We start from the raw sequence: 13,004 nt of genomic DNA, 5'->3' as shown, positions 1-13,004 counted from the left end.
TCTAACACATGCTAATTAGCATCCCTCCAAGCACACGTCCAGCACATGTATAGGTTGAAATACCTAGTTCAAATCCAAGCAATGGTAGTTGCAGTCAGATCTCCAAGAAAGAGTGTTGTCCTTGTTTATAAAAGGGAGAAAATCATCTTAATCTATTACTAAAAATACATGGGGAAATCCTGTTAAACTTAATGGCAAGACTTTAGTAAATCGCATGTGCTGTTAGCTACTGATGCCAGCATAGGCCCTATTTCTAAATTCCTGGCACATTTGAAACTCTTCAGTTTGGGGGGAAATGGGAGTACAGGAGGAGACAGGGAGTTGGCAGATTGCCAACAGTTGCACTGATGAACATTAAGAAACAGCAACCTGTAAAACAACAAAATGCTGAAAAACAACAAAATAAAAAAGGTGACTGTTGCACTACTGTCTGTGTTCCCTTCACCCCAGGGAGGATGTATGGAGCTGATGACTTCTTACCAGTGCTGACCTATGTAGTGGCCCAATGTGACATGCTGGAGCTAGATACTGAAATTGAATATATGATGGAATTGTTGGATCCATCTTTACTACATGGAGAAGGTAAGTGGTTCTTAATTCTAATTAAGAAAAGATGGACTGTGGGGAAGGAGATTTCCCTCAGCAGTAGAGTTGCCATTATATCCTCTGAATAGGCGGCTTGGGAAGGCGTCACAAAGCTAGTGATGTGTTGCCAGTAGTTTAACAAGAAGCTTCCATAATTGTATCTGTCATAGAGTAGATAAGCCCTATGTCCCGGTGGTGCATATGCTTGCAGAGTGTAGGAGTGAGAGACTGGGAGTCTGTTTGTTTGTGTACACTCCCATTTCGCTGAATACACTTTCTCATAACCAAAGAAGGCGGCAGCACGACTTGGCAAACAAACTTGTATTCAGTGGATATGTTTATACCTCAATTCCTGAATATGTTTAGAGAGCAGCAGCATTCAATTAACTTAAGGGTTTTGCAGTGGGGTGAATGCCTTCTGAGGGTTTTATGGGTGAACCTCCCGTAGGAAATGCTTTACAAGATGCCTCCCACTTGATGCACTCTGATCCACTCCAAAGCCAATGTGTTTGCTTTTTGGACTATTTATACAGGCCCCAGAAATCACTTGCTTGTGGGAAGGTTGACAAAGATCTGTCACTGGCAGAGAAATAACTCTAATCATCCCCTGTTTCATAGTTGTATTAAGCAAAGACATCTGCAGTCTTGCTGGCCACCTTTTCTCCCTCCTCCAGCCACCAGTGTTAGGAGAATGAAAAGATTCCAGTGACCAGGGTAAATTTGAATTTAAAGCTGCATACTCTTGTCTTGAAGTAAATTCCGGTTTGTGCTACCATGAGATTTGAACATAACTGCTCTATCTTGTTGGACATGAGTATGTTTAAGAGGGTTATGCCGAGTCTTCTCCCAGTTCACACTTGCCTGTGTCTTCTCTTTTGAGTGTAGAGCTCCCTCTAGTACATTTTTCAAGACTCCCATCATGGAAAATACCTGATATGTGAAGCTGGAGAACATTACCACGCTTTAAAAGTAGAAACATCTGCTAAACTAATAGGCACTTTTGTTTTTAATTCAGCAAAAGAGTTGTTTGGCTCTATATTTAACACCAGATACACTGTAATATGTAGGATGAACTGGGTTTCTGGGCCATGGAATTCAAAAATAATGTGCTGTCCAGTTTGGCTGGTAAAGTTAGTGGCTGTTGCACATGCATTGCAAATAAAACTGGTTCCAAAACTTGAAGGCGGAGAAAATGCTAACCATAACCCTGAAAGCATTGTTGCCAACATGGCATGAATCTTTAAATGGCTTTGTGAATAGACAGAGCTTCAGCTCAGTTGAAAAACTCTCATTTCAGTGACTTATTTAACAAATTAAACCAGTATGTTCCTGTGTCCCCAGTTACAGAGAACTCATTCAGTGTTGGCACAAACTCTGCTGTACTGCCTTGTGCCCTGCTGTTTCCATTGTATCTGTGCAGTTCTTTCTTGGCTTCATTTAAACCCCTAAAATAAAGATGAAGTAAACAGCAAAACAGAATTCCAGACACCGACTCCTGAACTAGATGGAAACATGGGGATGCTGAATAAAGCAATGACAACACAGAGTCTACCTTAAAACAAAAAACCCACAGAGCCAGGCTTCAGGCCAAACAGGCTGGAATTTGCCTCCAAATTGTAGCAAACTCTCTGGAATGTTTCCTGGGTGTAACCTATCACATTCCCAGCTGTTGCCTGAGAGTAATTACAATAATTTGATATGATGGGATTCTGCATGCTATATGTTGGAAATGGTTTGGGTTTTTTAAAAACAGTTTTAAAACACATTTCCACTTAAAATTCAGGAGGAAAATAAATCACTGTGTAGAAATGGGCTGTTCAAAATAATAAGAGGAAAACCAACCTCCAACTTCAAAGAGTGTAGTACAAATGCTTAGGAGTATGTGAGCATCACTTAAATGTGCTTTATTATAAAAGAGATGTAAAATAACTAACTCTCCACAATACTTGGGAGCATATGGCTTATACATGTTCTAACATGCAGTGAGAAACAATGCACAGCGTACAGAGCAATTCCAGTCACGTGAGCAACTTGGTTGCTCCAAACTCCGTATCTAAATATCAGACTGATTCCAAAGATTGGGCTTGTATTTTCCACTATGTATGAATAAAACTGAGTTTCCAGATATCAGCCAACGAGGAAACAAAAGTCTAGAATATTAATATGGGTATTAGGCCTACCATTGTTTTCCTTTAACCAAGATATAATATTTTGAAAATTAACAGTACTGGGAAATTCATGTATATGCTGATGGTGGATTTTCCTTTGATATGTGAGAGAGGCTGACTAATTTCCTGTTTGCAAACATTTTGGAAAGCTCTTCTCCTGCTTCCCGTCACAGGAGGTTACTACTTGACAAGCGCCTATGGAGCACTTTCTTTGATCAAGAATTTCCAAGAGGAACAAGCTGCCCGTTTGCTAAGTTCAGAAGCTAGAGATACCCTCCGGCAGTGGCATAAGAGGAGAACAACTAACAGAACAATACCTTCAGTTGATGACTTTCAGGTATGGCACAGGGCAAAACAGTCAGCTGTGGCTGTGTCTGGTTCAGTGCCACAAAGAAAAGAGCCATAAGAAAAAGGGTTACTGCTTCCTGATTTTCACTGGAGCTCTTTCCTAGCCCTGGTACATCTGAGAGCAGCCTAGAAATTGTTCTAATCTAAACCAGTTGGCCCTCACTCAGTCACCACCATACTGCATACTACAGTGTTCTCAACCTTTTTGGATTCAAGACCCCCTTCACTGGACTCAAGACAGTCCCCCATTACTTTTATGAATTAAGTGGCATCCAATTTCAAAAATTTTCATATGTTACAGTGCTTACCTCCATGTAGAAGTGCTGGGCAATGGGGGTAGGAGATTGGTCATACAAACCTGAGCCTCTGTTTCTGTTTATCTCCTCACACCTCACATCACCCTTCAAAGAATCTGGTGGCACCCTGGTTAAGAATCACTTACTATACATAGGACCTGTTACACCACTGGTAGGCCCTTTGGAGATGACCCCAGGCTGGGCAAATCTCTAGCTAGAAAGATGCAGTTAGTTTGCTCCATTTGAGGTATACAAGGAGTTACTGTATTTCACAGTGTGTAACTCGAGGTTTAGAGCCAAAGTATTTACCTTTAAATTTCTACCTTGACTTATACACTGCATCAATACTTTTGACCCTCGCCCCAGCACCACCCTGGTCCAGTCCTGGCCAAATCCTAGCCTGGCCCTAACCTGACCCAACCTTCTTCACCTACTGACAGTGTCCCTGTTGCTGGAGGCCATGGGACCCAGGCCCAGTTTAAGCGCAGCCTACAGGCCTGGGTGTCACCATGGAGATGCTGCTAGGCTGGGCACTAAGCCCAGCCCCATCCCCTGTGAGTGGCACTGCCTGGGCTGCACCAGTCAAGCACCAGGCCCAGTCCTGTTCTCTGTGAGTGACCCCGGGCTCGGCACTTGGCTGGCATGTCCCCCTCCCCTGCAAGCAGCATTGGGTTTGGCACTCGGCTGGTCTGGCTGAGACAGCACCGCTCACAGGGGATGGGGCCATGTCAGCCAAGCGCCAAACCCGGTCCCATCCCCTGCAAGCAGCACTGCCTGCAAGCAGCTCTGAGCCTGGTCCCATCCTTTTCGAATGGTGCTGCAGCACGTGGCTACCCATCAGGTGCCTGGCCCACAGTGAGGGTGCACCAGGGCCGGTATAAGTTGACCCCATATTTCTGATCCAAAAAGTTAGGTCGACTTACACACCGGATGTATGAAACTCCTAACTTTTTTTGGATCAGAAAAATGGGGTCGACTTATATACCATGTTGACTTGTACACCATGAAATACAGTAAGTAGGACCCAACATATGACCCAAACCACTTTATTCAGTTCAACAGCACTCACATATCACTATACAGTTGAATTACAAGATGGCCTGGAAAAAAAATCAGCTGAAGGGGCTTAATTTTTTCATCCATTTATTTAAGGACTGTGGCTGGCAAGTATGCTTCATCTCCATTTGCTTAAACTTCTCTATTAGCTTTCCTGTAACAAACTGTACGGGCTCAGATTCTCAGCTGGTTTAATTTAGTTCTAGTCCGTGGAACACAGTGTCAGTACACCCAGCTTTATAGCAGCTGGGGAGCTGGCAGAAACTGGTTTAAAGCTTAAGTAATAAGGTGAACTCTGCACTTTGGGCCTTCTTCCCTTCTTTGCTACCTATCCTTTCAGCTTAGAAAGGTGGCTTCCCCTGCAGAATAACTCATTTAAGTGTTTGTCAGGATATTTCTGTGAGTCCTTACAGAAATTGTGATGCACAATAGTACTGTCCAGTCAGATTCTTCTTGCAAAACACACTGGCAGACTATTTGCCTAGGTTCTGTAAAAACTCAAATTTCTTTCTGTGTCAGATATACCTCTTAAGGTTTTCCATTTACATACATAATTGCTTATGTAGTCATTGTCTGAAACATCCTTGTTTTATCCCATCTTGTGAATATTTTAGAGCAACAGCTTGTCTTTGCAGAATAGCCCCAACAGGAAAAGTACATTTTTTTCCTCAGTTCTTTTCTCCCTCTTCATCAGGTTTTTCCTACTTCTGACTATCTTTTGTGGACTGTCTTCTTCTATTCATTTTGTGAGCTACTTATCTGAATTGCTCTAAACTCAAAAACGTTTGTTCTACCATTCTTTCCCACCTCAATTTATTCCTTTAAGACAAACACACAATTATTATTTATTTGGCATCTCCATTTATACATAAAAAGGCTAACTTTGGTAATTTTGTTCAGAGTCAGGAAGCTCTTGAGGGAAGCAGCACATCCACTCTGCATGTTAAATCCCCTTTATAATAAGGCCAAGATTTTAAAAATAATCATCTAAAATGTATATGCTAGGTGAAATGGACCCCAAACTGGGCACAGTATTCCAGGTAAACCTCACCAGTGCTGAATACAGAGGGAGAATCACTTCCCTTGATTTGCAGGAGTCGCTCCTGTTAATACAACCTAGTATGTTGTTGGCTTATATTCAGCCTATGGTTGACTCTACTGCAACACTCAGCTTGTTCTCTTTAGTACTGTAGCCTGGGAAGCCATTTCCCAGTCACTATGGGCATGTCCAGATGAGCGTGGATGTTTGGTTCCCTGAGGACAATTAGTAGCGATGCACCTTGCGCTGCCATTGCTTGTCCCTGGGGAATGCTCATGCCACGTGTACTTTGGCGCACAGCAGGTTACCCTGGTGGTGTAGGGGAAGCGGGGGCCAGCACTGGACTGGCCCCAGCAGCCTTACCTGGAGGCCTCCCAGGGCTGCAGCAATGGCAATTCTGCTGCATGGAGCCTGGCGAGCAGCTGGAGCATGGCTCCGGGTGACCTGGCTCTGCTTTTGAGCAGCGTGTGCTGCCTGTGCGTGCACTGCTCTGCTTTTTTTTTTTTTTCCTGTGGGTTTTTTTGACCCCTGGATATCCAGGGGTCAAAAAAATTGCAGGGAAAAAAGTGGAGCAGTGCATGCATGGGCAGCATGCCCTTGCAGCATGGTGAACATCTAAATATATAGTATGTGGCACCACATATGTGTTTGTGGTGCCACATACTGTGCTGCTGCACGCATCTAGATGCAGCCTATTTGTCCATCCAGTTATTCTGTCCTAAGTACAAGACTTTGCACTTGTCCTTGTTGAATCTCATCAGATTGATTATGGACCATTTTTTTCAGTCTATCCAGGTCATTCTGGATCTTAGTCCTACCTTCCTAAGTCTCTGCAAGTCCACCCAACTTGATGTCATCTGCATATTTGCTAAGCATGCACTTAATGAAAATATTAAATGAAAGTGGAACCAGGATAGACCGCTGGGGAATGCTGCTTGATACCTCCTCCCAGCTAGACATTGAGCCATTCGTAATTGGCTACCCTTTCAATATGATGATCCAACCAGTTATGTATCCATCATATAGTACTTTCATTTAGCCTGTATTTCCTTAGCTTGTTAATGAGAATGTTGTGGGAGACAATGTCAAAAGCCTTGTGAACGTCAAAGTATATCACATCCATTGCTCTCCTCCATCCACAGAACCTGTCACCTTATCTTAGAAGGAAATCATTTTGGTCTAGCCTGACTTGCTCTTGGTGAATCCTTGCTGGCTATTCCTGATCATCACCTTGTTCTTCTATAAGTGCTTCACAACAGATTCCCTGAGGACGTACTCCATTATCTTTTGCTCTTTTACTTTAATGGTCACTGAGCATGTCTACAGAAGACACTTACTGCCTAGTAACACCGCACAGTACCGTGTTGGTCAAAAAACATGCTAATACGCTACTGTCCAATGTTATTGGGCTACTGTGCAGTAAGCATCACAATCTGTGCGCCAGTGCTACTGCACAGTAACCATACTTACTGCGCATTTAGTTAGTACTTCATTAGTACTTTAGTTAGTACTACACCTTGCTTGAATAATTTAACACCTTACTGGGATAGTTTGATCTGAGCTGTGTTCCTGCCCAGAGCAGGGGGGTTGAACTCAGTGATCTTACAAGGTCCCTTCCAGCCCTTAATTTCTATGATTCTATGATTCATTAAGCAAGTACTAAACTAAATGCACAGTAACTGCTGCACATTAATGCACATGTAGATGTGCCCACTGTCATTCAAGTTACCTTCCACCTTCACATCCTCAACCATTTCCTCCCTGTTTCTGAGCAACAAGTTGAAAAGAGCTTCTTCTCCACTTGTTGACCTATCTACCACTCATACAACAAAGTTATCCCCAACCCACTCAGGAATTTGCTGGATTGCTTGTGTGGTGCTGTGTTTCCCACCGAGCAGATGTCCCAGTAATTAAAGTCTTCCATAATAAGTAAGTCCTGCAATTTGGAAGCTTCTGTCAATTGCTTAAAGAAGGCCTCAACCATCTCCTTCTCCTGGTTTGGTGGCCTGTAGCAGATGCCCACCCTGACATCTCCTCAACTGCTTTCCTTTCTGATATTTACCCAAGAGGCTTTCAGTAGGCCTGCCTTCCACTTCCTACTGCCCCTCAGAACATGTGTTCATCTCCTTTTTATTTAAGACAACACTTCCTCCTTTTTTCCCTTGCCTATCCTATCTGGACAAGCTATATCCATCCCATGACAACATATTCTAGTCATGTGAACTATCCTACTGTGTCTTCATAATCCCCAATTACATCATAATTCTGAGATTATACTAGGACTTCCAGTTTTTCCTGGTTGTTCCCCTATTATTTACATTAGTATCTAAACATTTCAGATATCTGATTTTCTTATTTTCTCCCTGAGGACATTACTAAAGCTTCTGCTACTGCTTTCCTTCTCTGAGTTTTTATCTGGATCCCTTGGCTCTTTACTTACCTTTTGGACTTTTATCTCCATCCCCTGGTGTATCTAGTTTAAAGCCCTCCTAAATTAGCTAGCCTAGATGCACAGACACTCTTCCCTTTCTTTCAGGTGGACCCCATCTCTTCCCAAGAGTCCATCTTCTTGGAATACCAACCTATGGTTGAAGCCAAAGCCCTGCAGGCAACACCATCTATGCAACCATGTGTTGATCTCCAGGATGCATCTGCTCCTAGCCAGGCCTTCACCTTTGACTGGAAGAATCAGTGAAATCATGTGGGCCCCTTCACCCTTGTGCCCAGAGCCACGTAGTCACTTTTGATCTACTTAAAGTCACCCCTGGCAGTATCATTAGTGCTTACATGAGTGAGCAGCATGGGGTAGTAGTCAGAGAGCTGGGTGAGTCTTGGCAGTCTTTCCAAGATGTCTGAGAGGCAGGATCCTGGCAGGCAGCAGACCTCTGAAACCACCAGGTCAAGCCAGCAGATAGATGCCTCTGTGCCCCTCAGGAGGGAGTTGCCAACCATTACCACCTGTCATTCATTTACTGTGGCACTGGAAACTGTAGTAGGGAGGTATGAGAAAGTTCATATACCTGGGAGCTGCTGGCCGCACTGATACCTCTTCACACAGCAGCAGCCATTTCCCTCTTGGTTCATGTCACAAACCCTACCAACTACCTCTCTTCTATTCAGGTATATCACCTGCTGGACTGAATTAATGGAAACATGAACAGGAAAGAGAGAGTATCCACTGAAAGGATCCTGTAGTTTTAGATTTTTACAGTTTGCATCATAGCCGCAAAACTCACCAGATGGGTTGAGGTTGATAATCGAAGGAACAGTGCGTAGCCAAGGTCTAAGAAGGGAAAGAGAACAGTGAAAGCATTTCATTGGAGGCAGCTTTGATTTTCTTTCTGCCCTGCACAGTAGCTTTTGCTGCTAAAGATTAAGGTTGAACATGGAGAGGACTGGGAAAGGAAGTGGTCTTAGCCGGTGTGTCTTTTTGTAGAACCATCAGTGAGCTTAGACAGTTCACCAGAACCACTGAACGGATTTATTTTGTTCGTGGGTTTTAATTTCCCCATACTTACATGAAATCTTGGTGTAGCTTTATCTACCTCCCCTTTTAGCAAATTCTTGCACTTTACATTGCAGTCCTTTTTAAGGAACACCTACTAGTTAGTCTTCCTGCATCTTCTGTGAAAAACGTTATCTCATAACAGTGCTGTCAAAAGCTGAACTTTGTGCTGTCTGGTCTTCCTCTGCAGTCAGATCAAGTGGGTCATACAACTGGACATCATGCTGAACGGAGGTCCTGACAAAAAATAAATAAAGATTGGCACTGCATATGAATGACCACTACTTCCCTGTCTGTGTGCTTTCTCCAAACAGTTTTGAACTACTGTGATCACGCCCTGCCAGGCCACAGCTGGGAGAGTTCATGCACTCAGCTGCCTAATAGAGATACCAGAATTCCCCAGCTCCTTTCTCCACACGCCACCTCCATGAAATAAAATACTGCCCCTAGGCCAGACATACAAAGCCATACCAGATGCTTTGAATAGTTACATTACTCCCCCAGTCCAGCTAATCTTCACCAGGTTTGACCATAACACCAGTTTACCACTGTGTTTTTATACTGTATGATAACAGCCTTAATACTAAAGAGAAAAAAAAAACTTCATGGGAAAGACCCTTTGGAGCTTCTCCAAATTCTAGCTGCTTCTTAAAGCAGCCGTGTCAATTTAAAATCACGTTCGTTTAAAGAAGAAATGTCTACTTGTGTTAACAACAATTTAAATTATTCAGACTAAAGAAAAATTAAATCTTCAATTTCCTTTTCCTTAATTGTGCAGCCTGCTTTATGTTTTCACTTAGGTTAGGTAATGGAAATGTTAGGCTAGTTTTCTGTTTGCTCTTATGTTCATGCTCAGTGCAGGAGGCACTAACACAAAGCTTCAGTGCTTGGGCTGCACACACTACTGGAGAATGTTGAAGTAAGTAAAAAATATTCATTGGAATATTTTCCAAAGCCATACAGACATTGCCATTGATCACTGCTTTTAAAAACTTGTATTTGCAAAATGCAAATTTTCATTCATTTACGATTTGTCTCTCTTAATGATTCATTTCACTTAGTCTGCCTTCAGAAGCTGGTCTCAGCTGCAATTCTCACTTAATAACCCATTCTGTCTTGTTACTACCCTCTGATTCTTTTAGTCTTTTCCCTTTCTTTTTCCTTCTCTCCCCAAACCCATCTCCCAGATCCTTTTTTTTTTTCTTGTGGAAGCTCTCTGTTCCAGACTTTTTTCTTTCTTGTGTACAAAATGTGATGTTATCTTTAAGTTTCCTTTTATTTTACTCTCCTGAAGCTGATTGGAAGGCACAGGCATTATAGTTCTTCTGCTGTTAAAGTATTTAGCATTTATATGTATTGTACAGTGTCACTTTTCTCCTCACTTTTCAGAGAAGAGAAAAATATCCAAACCCCTATATCAGAATTGTATAGATTCATTCAACTACCACATTTCCAAGCCTCTTATAGGGGGAAAGAAAAAACCCACGTTATATTTATTAGGTAGCTTTTGATTAAGTCAGTATTTTCCTAAAGCTTCCGCCATGCAGCCTATCATGGCAGCATGTTTTGAATGTACTGCTGTGGTTGTATATTTTGCTTGTCAACATTACACTACATCTTGTTTACCAGCAAAGTCTGTGTGGAGTCCCATTGCAATCACTGGGCTCTGTACTGGGATGGCAGGCTCAGCCAGAGCAGTTCCAATTGCAGAACAAGTCCTCAAGCACTGAATATAAGATTGAAGTTTGCCGAGTTCTTGTCCTGGGCTCCACATGGTTTCAGTCTCATCAGCAGTATCAGTTTCAAGTCATCACTTCAAGAAAGTTGAAGTCGCAGGGTGTTTCACAATTAAAGCATGATGACATTTGCTGCTTGCTTAATGACCTTTCAGGCTGCTGGGGCTAAAATAAAGAATGTTGTTCTTTCTTCAAGTCTGTAATTTGACACTGGGTTTCTAACATCTGTTTTGCCTTGCTTTACAGAATTACCTCCGAGTTGCATTCCAGGAGATTAACAGTGGCTGTACAGGAAAGACCTTATTAGTAAGACCGTACATCACTACAGAAGATGTGTGTCGGCTCTGTGCTGAAAAGTTTAAAGTGGACACCCCAGAAGATTATAGCCTTTTTCTTTTTATTGATGATACTTGGCAGCAGCTAACAGAAGATACTTACCCTCAGAAAATTAAGGCAGAGCTGCACAGCCGTCCCCAACCCCAGGTTTTTCACTTTGTCTATAAACGCATTAAAAGTGATCCTTATGGTGCCATTTTCCAGAACAACAATGGCGATGATGAGGACAACGACTCCACTTCATAGAACAGATGCTTATTGTTCAGCCTTTATTCCTCATTACATTGTTTAAAAACATCTTGGCTGCTGCCTTCTTTAGTAGGTAAAACAGTCTAGAGGGATTTAGAAATAAATGCCTAGTAAGAACATAAGCAGCTGCTTTTAGCACTGCCTATAGCAAATATACATGTAATACTTATGGCCAGTTGTACAGTATATTCAGTCACAGTGTTTGAGTAAACAGCCCATGAAGCTAAGGTTTTTGGAACAAAAATTCTTCTAAAAAATATAACGCTGTGGCCCTCTACAGGTCTCTGTCTGTAGTGTACTGAAATCCAGTTTCATCATACTTCTCCTTTAGCCAAATGTTTTGATTTAAATGTGTATGCTAGACAAACCTTTTAGGGGAACCTAGCTGGTACATTTCATTTCACCAGCACAAGTGTGACAAGACTGTCCGATGCAGGGCATCAATTAACTCTCAACTACGTGGATGGTTGCTGCATCCTTTTCTCTTTTTTTTTTTTTTTTTTTTTTTACAGAAAGGCTCCATGTTTTTATATATTTCATAGAAATTTTATAGCAGTTGCAGGTAAACTGTCAGGGTTGGTTTTTAAAATATTTTTTTAACTATAAAGTATTCTATTATGCATGTGATTTTAACATTTAATATACAAGAATAAATCTCTTGCTGGTCTTAGAGTATTGCATTAAAAGTCTCTGGTTTCTCTTTTGCTGTAACTGGAGGGTTTTATGAAATTTCCTTTGTTTTGAGATTGCTGTGTTTCTGTAAGCAATTTATATCATTGACACTGGCCACTTAAATGCCTTTATATGAACCTGACATACTGTTATCCGAACTATTGTTTCTATGCACCAGTTTTAGACAAACATACAGGCGTTCGGAAAAAAGAGATGAAAGAAATGGATGTAGAGAAAAGGTAGAGAAGGTAGATAACCTATTTTAGGAATAGAATGTGTTAGTCTGCTGGTTCAGGCTTCTTGCAGAAAATGGGGGAAGGAGACTGAGAAGGAACTGTTTCATGTCTCGAATACTAGAGATAAGCAGATGGATTTGAAAATACCTATCCCAGATATTAAGCACAGGATTAAAAACACCAGTAAAGTGAAAGAGAACACTAACCATTTTATAGAGAATGATGATAGCAACATTGAAATACATTTTTGGCAAAAGCAAAAAACTGTTGTAGCTTTTGATAAGTCAGAAATACTGCTGGATGTGGGAGACTATAAAGACACACAAAAGTCAGTGCCTTTATATATAGAAAGCTAAAATGAAATTAAATGTGTACGTTCTGTAAAAATCTGTTTTAAGATGATAAATTCTGTGGTTAAATCCCATGTATGTGGAAGTCAATGGGGGTTTTGCTATCGATTTTAATAGGGCAGGATTTCACCCTAGGTTCTTGTAGCAGTGTAATTTAAGGCAGGTGGTTACAAGAACACAAGTCTTGAACTTGAAAGGATATGTACGTGTATTGCATATGTAAAGGTCTGTACCTTCTTAATGTTGGCTTGCCACATATCTGAAATCCTTGGCACATGTTTGTGCTGTATTTCATTTTGTAAATGATAAACAATGAGTTTTGCACATAATACATTGTAATACTGAATGATAACCAAGGGTAATGAGTGCTTTTTTAAAATAGTTTGCGTGTTGATTTTTGTCTGTCATAATACAAATCTTGTGCCATG

The 13,004-nt window shown here is 41.6% G+C and overlaps 1 protein-coding gene across 3 annotated transcripts in view; it reads left to right on the top strand.

Moving 5' to 3' along the window:
- RIN2 (Ras and Rab interactor 2) overlaps nucleotides 1-13,004 on the top strand; it is a 156,233-nt gene extending 143,229 nt beyond the window's left edge. For all 3 annotated transcript variants that reach the window (XM_090052047.1, XM_090052037.1, XM_090052055.1), the window contains 3 exons: nucleotides 451-582; nucleotides 2,927-3,090; nucleotides 10,980-13,004. In XM_090052047.1, the coding sequence (XP_089908173.1) occupies nucleotides 451-582; nucleotides 2,927-3,090; nucleotides 10,980-11,315 (632 nt within the window). In that variant the 3' untranslated portion in view covers nucleotides 11,316-13,004. The remainder of the gene's footprint in view (nucleotides 1-450; nucleotides 583-2,926; nucleotides 3,091-10,979) is intronic.

This window comes from Crocodylus siamensis, chromosome 1, assembly GCF_052110815.1.
Source record: "Crocodylus siamensis isolate JL-2025a chromosome 1, ASM5211081v1, whole genome shotgun sequence".
NCBI classification, from domain to species: domain Eukaryota; kingdom Metazoa; phylum Chordata; order Crocodylia; family Crocodylidae; genus Crocodylus; species Crocodylus siamensis.
This window is presented reverse-complemented; position numbering and strand designations above follow the sequence as displayed.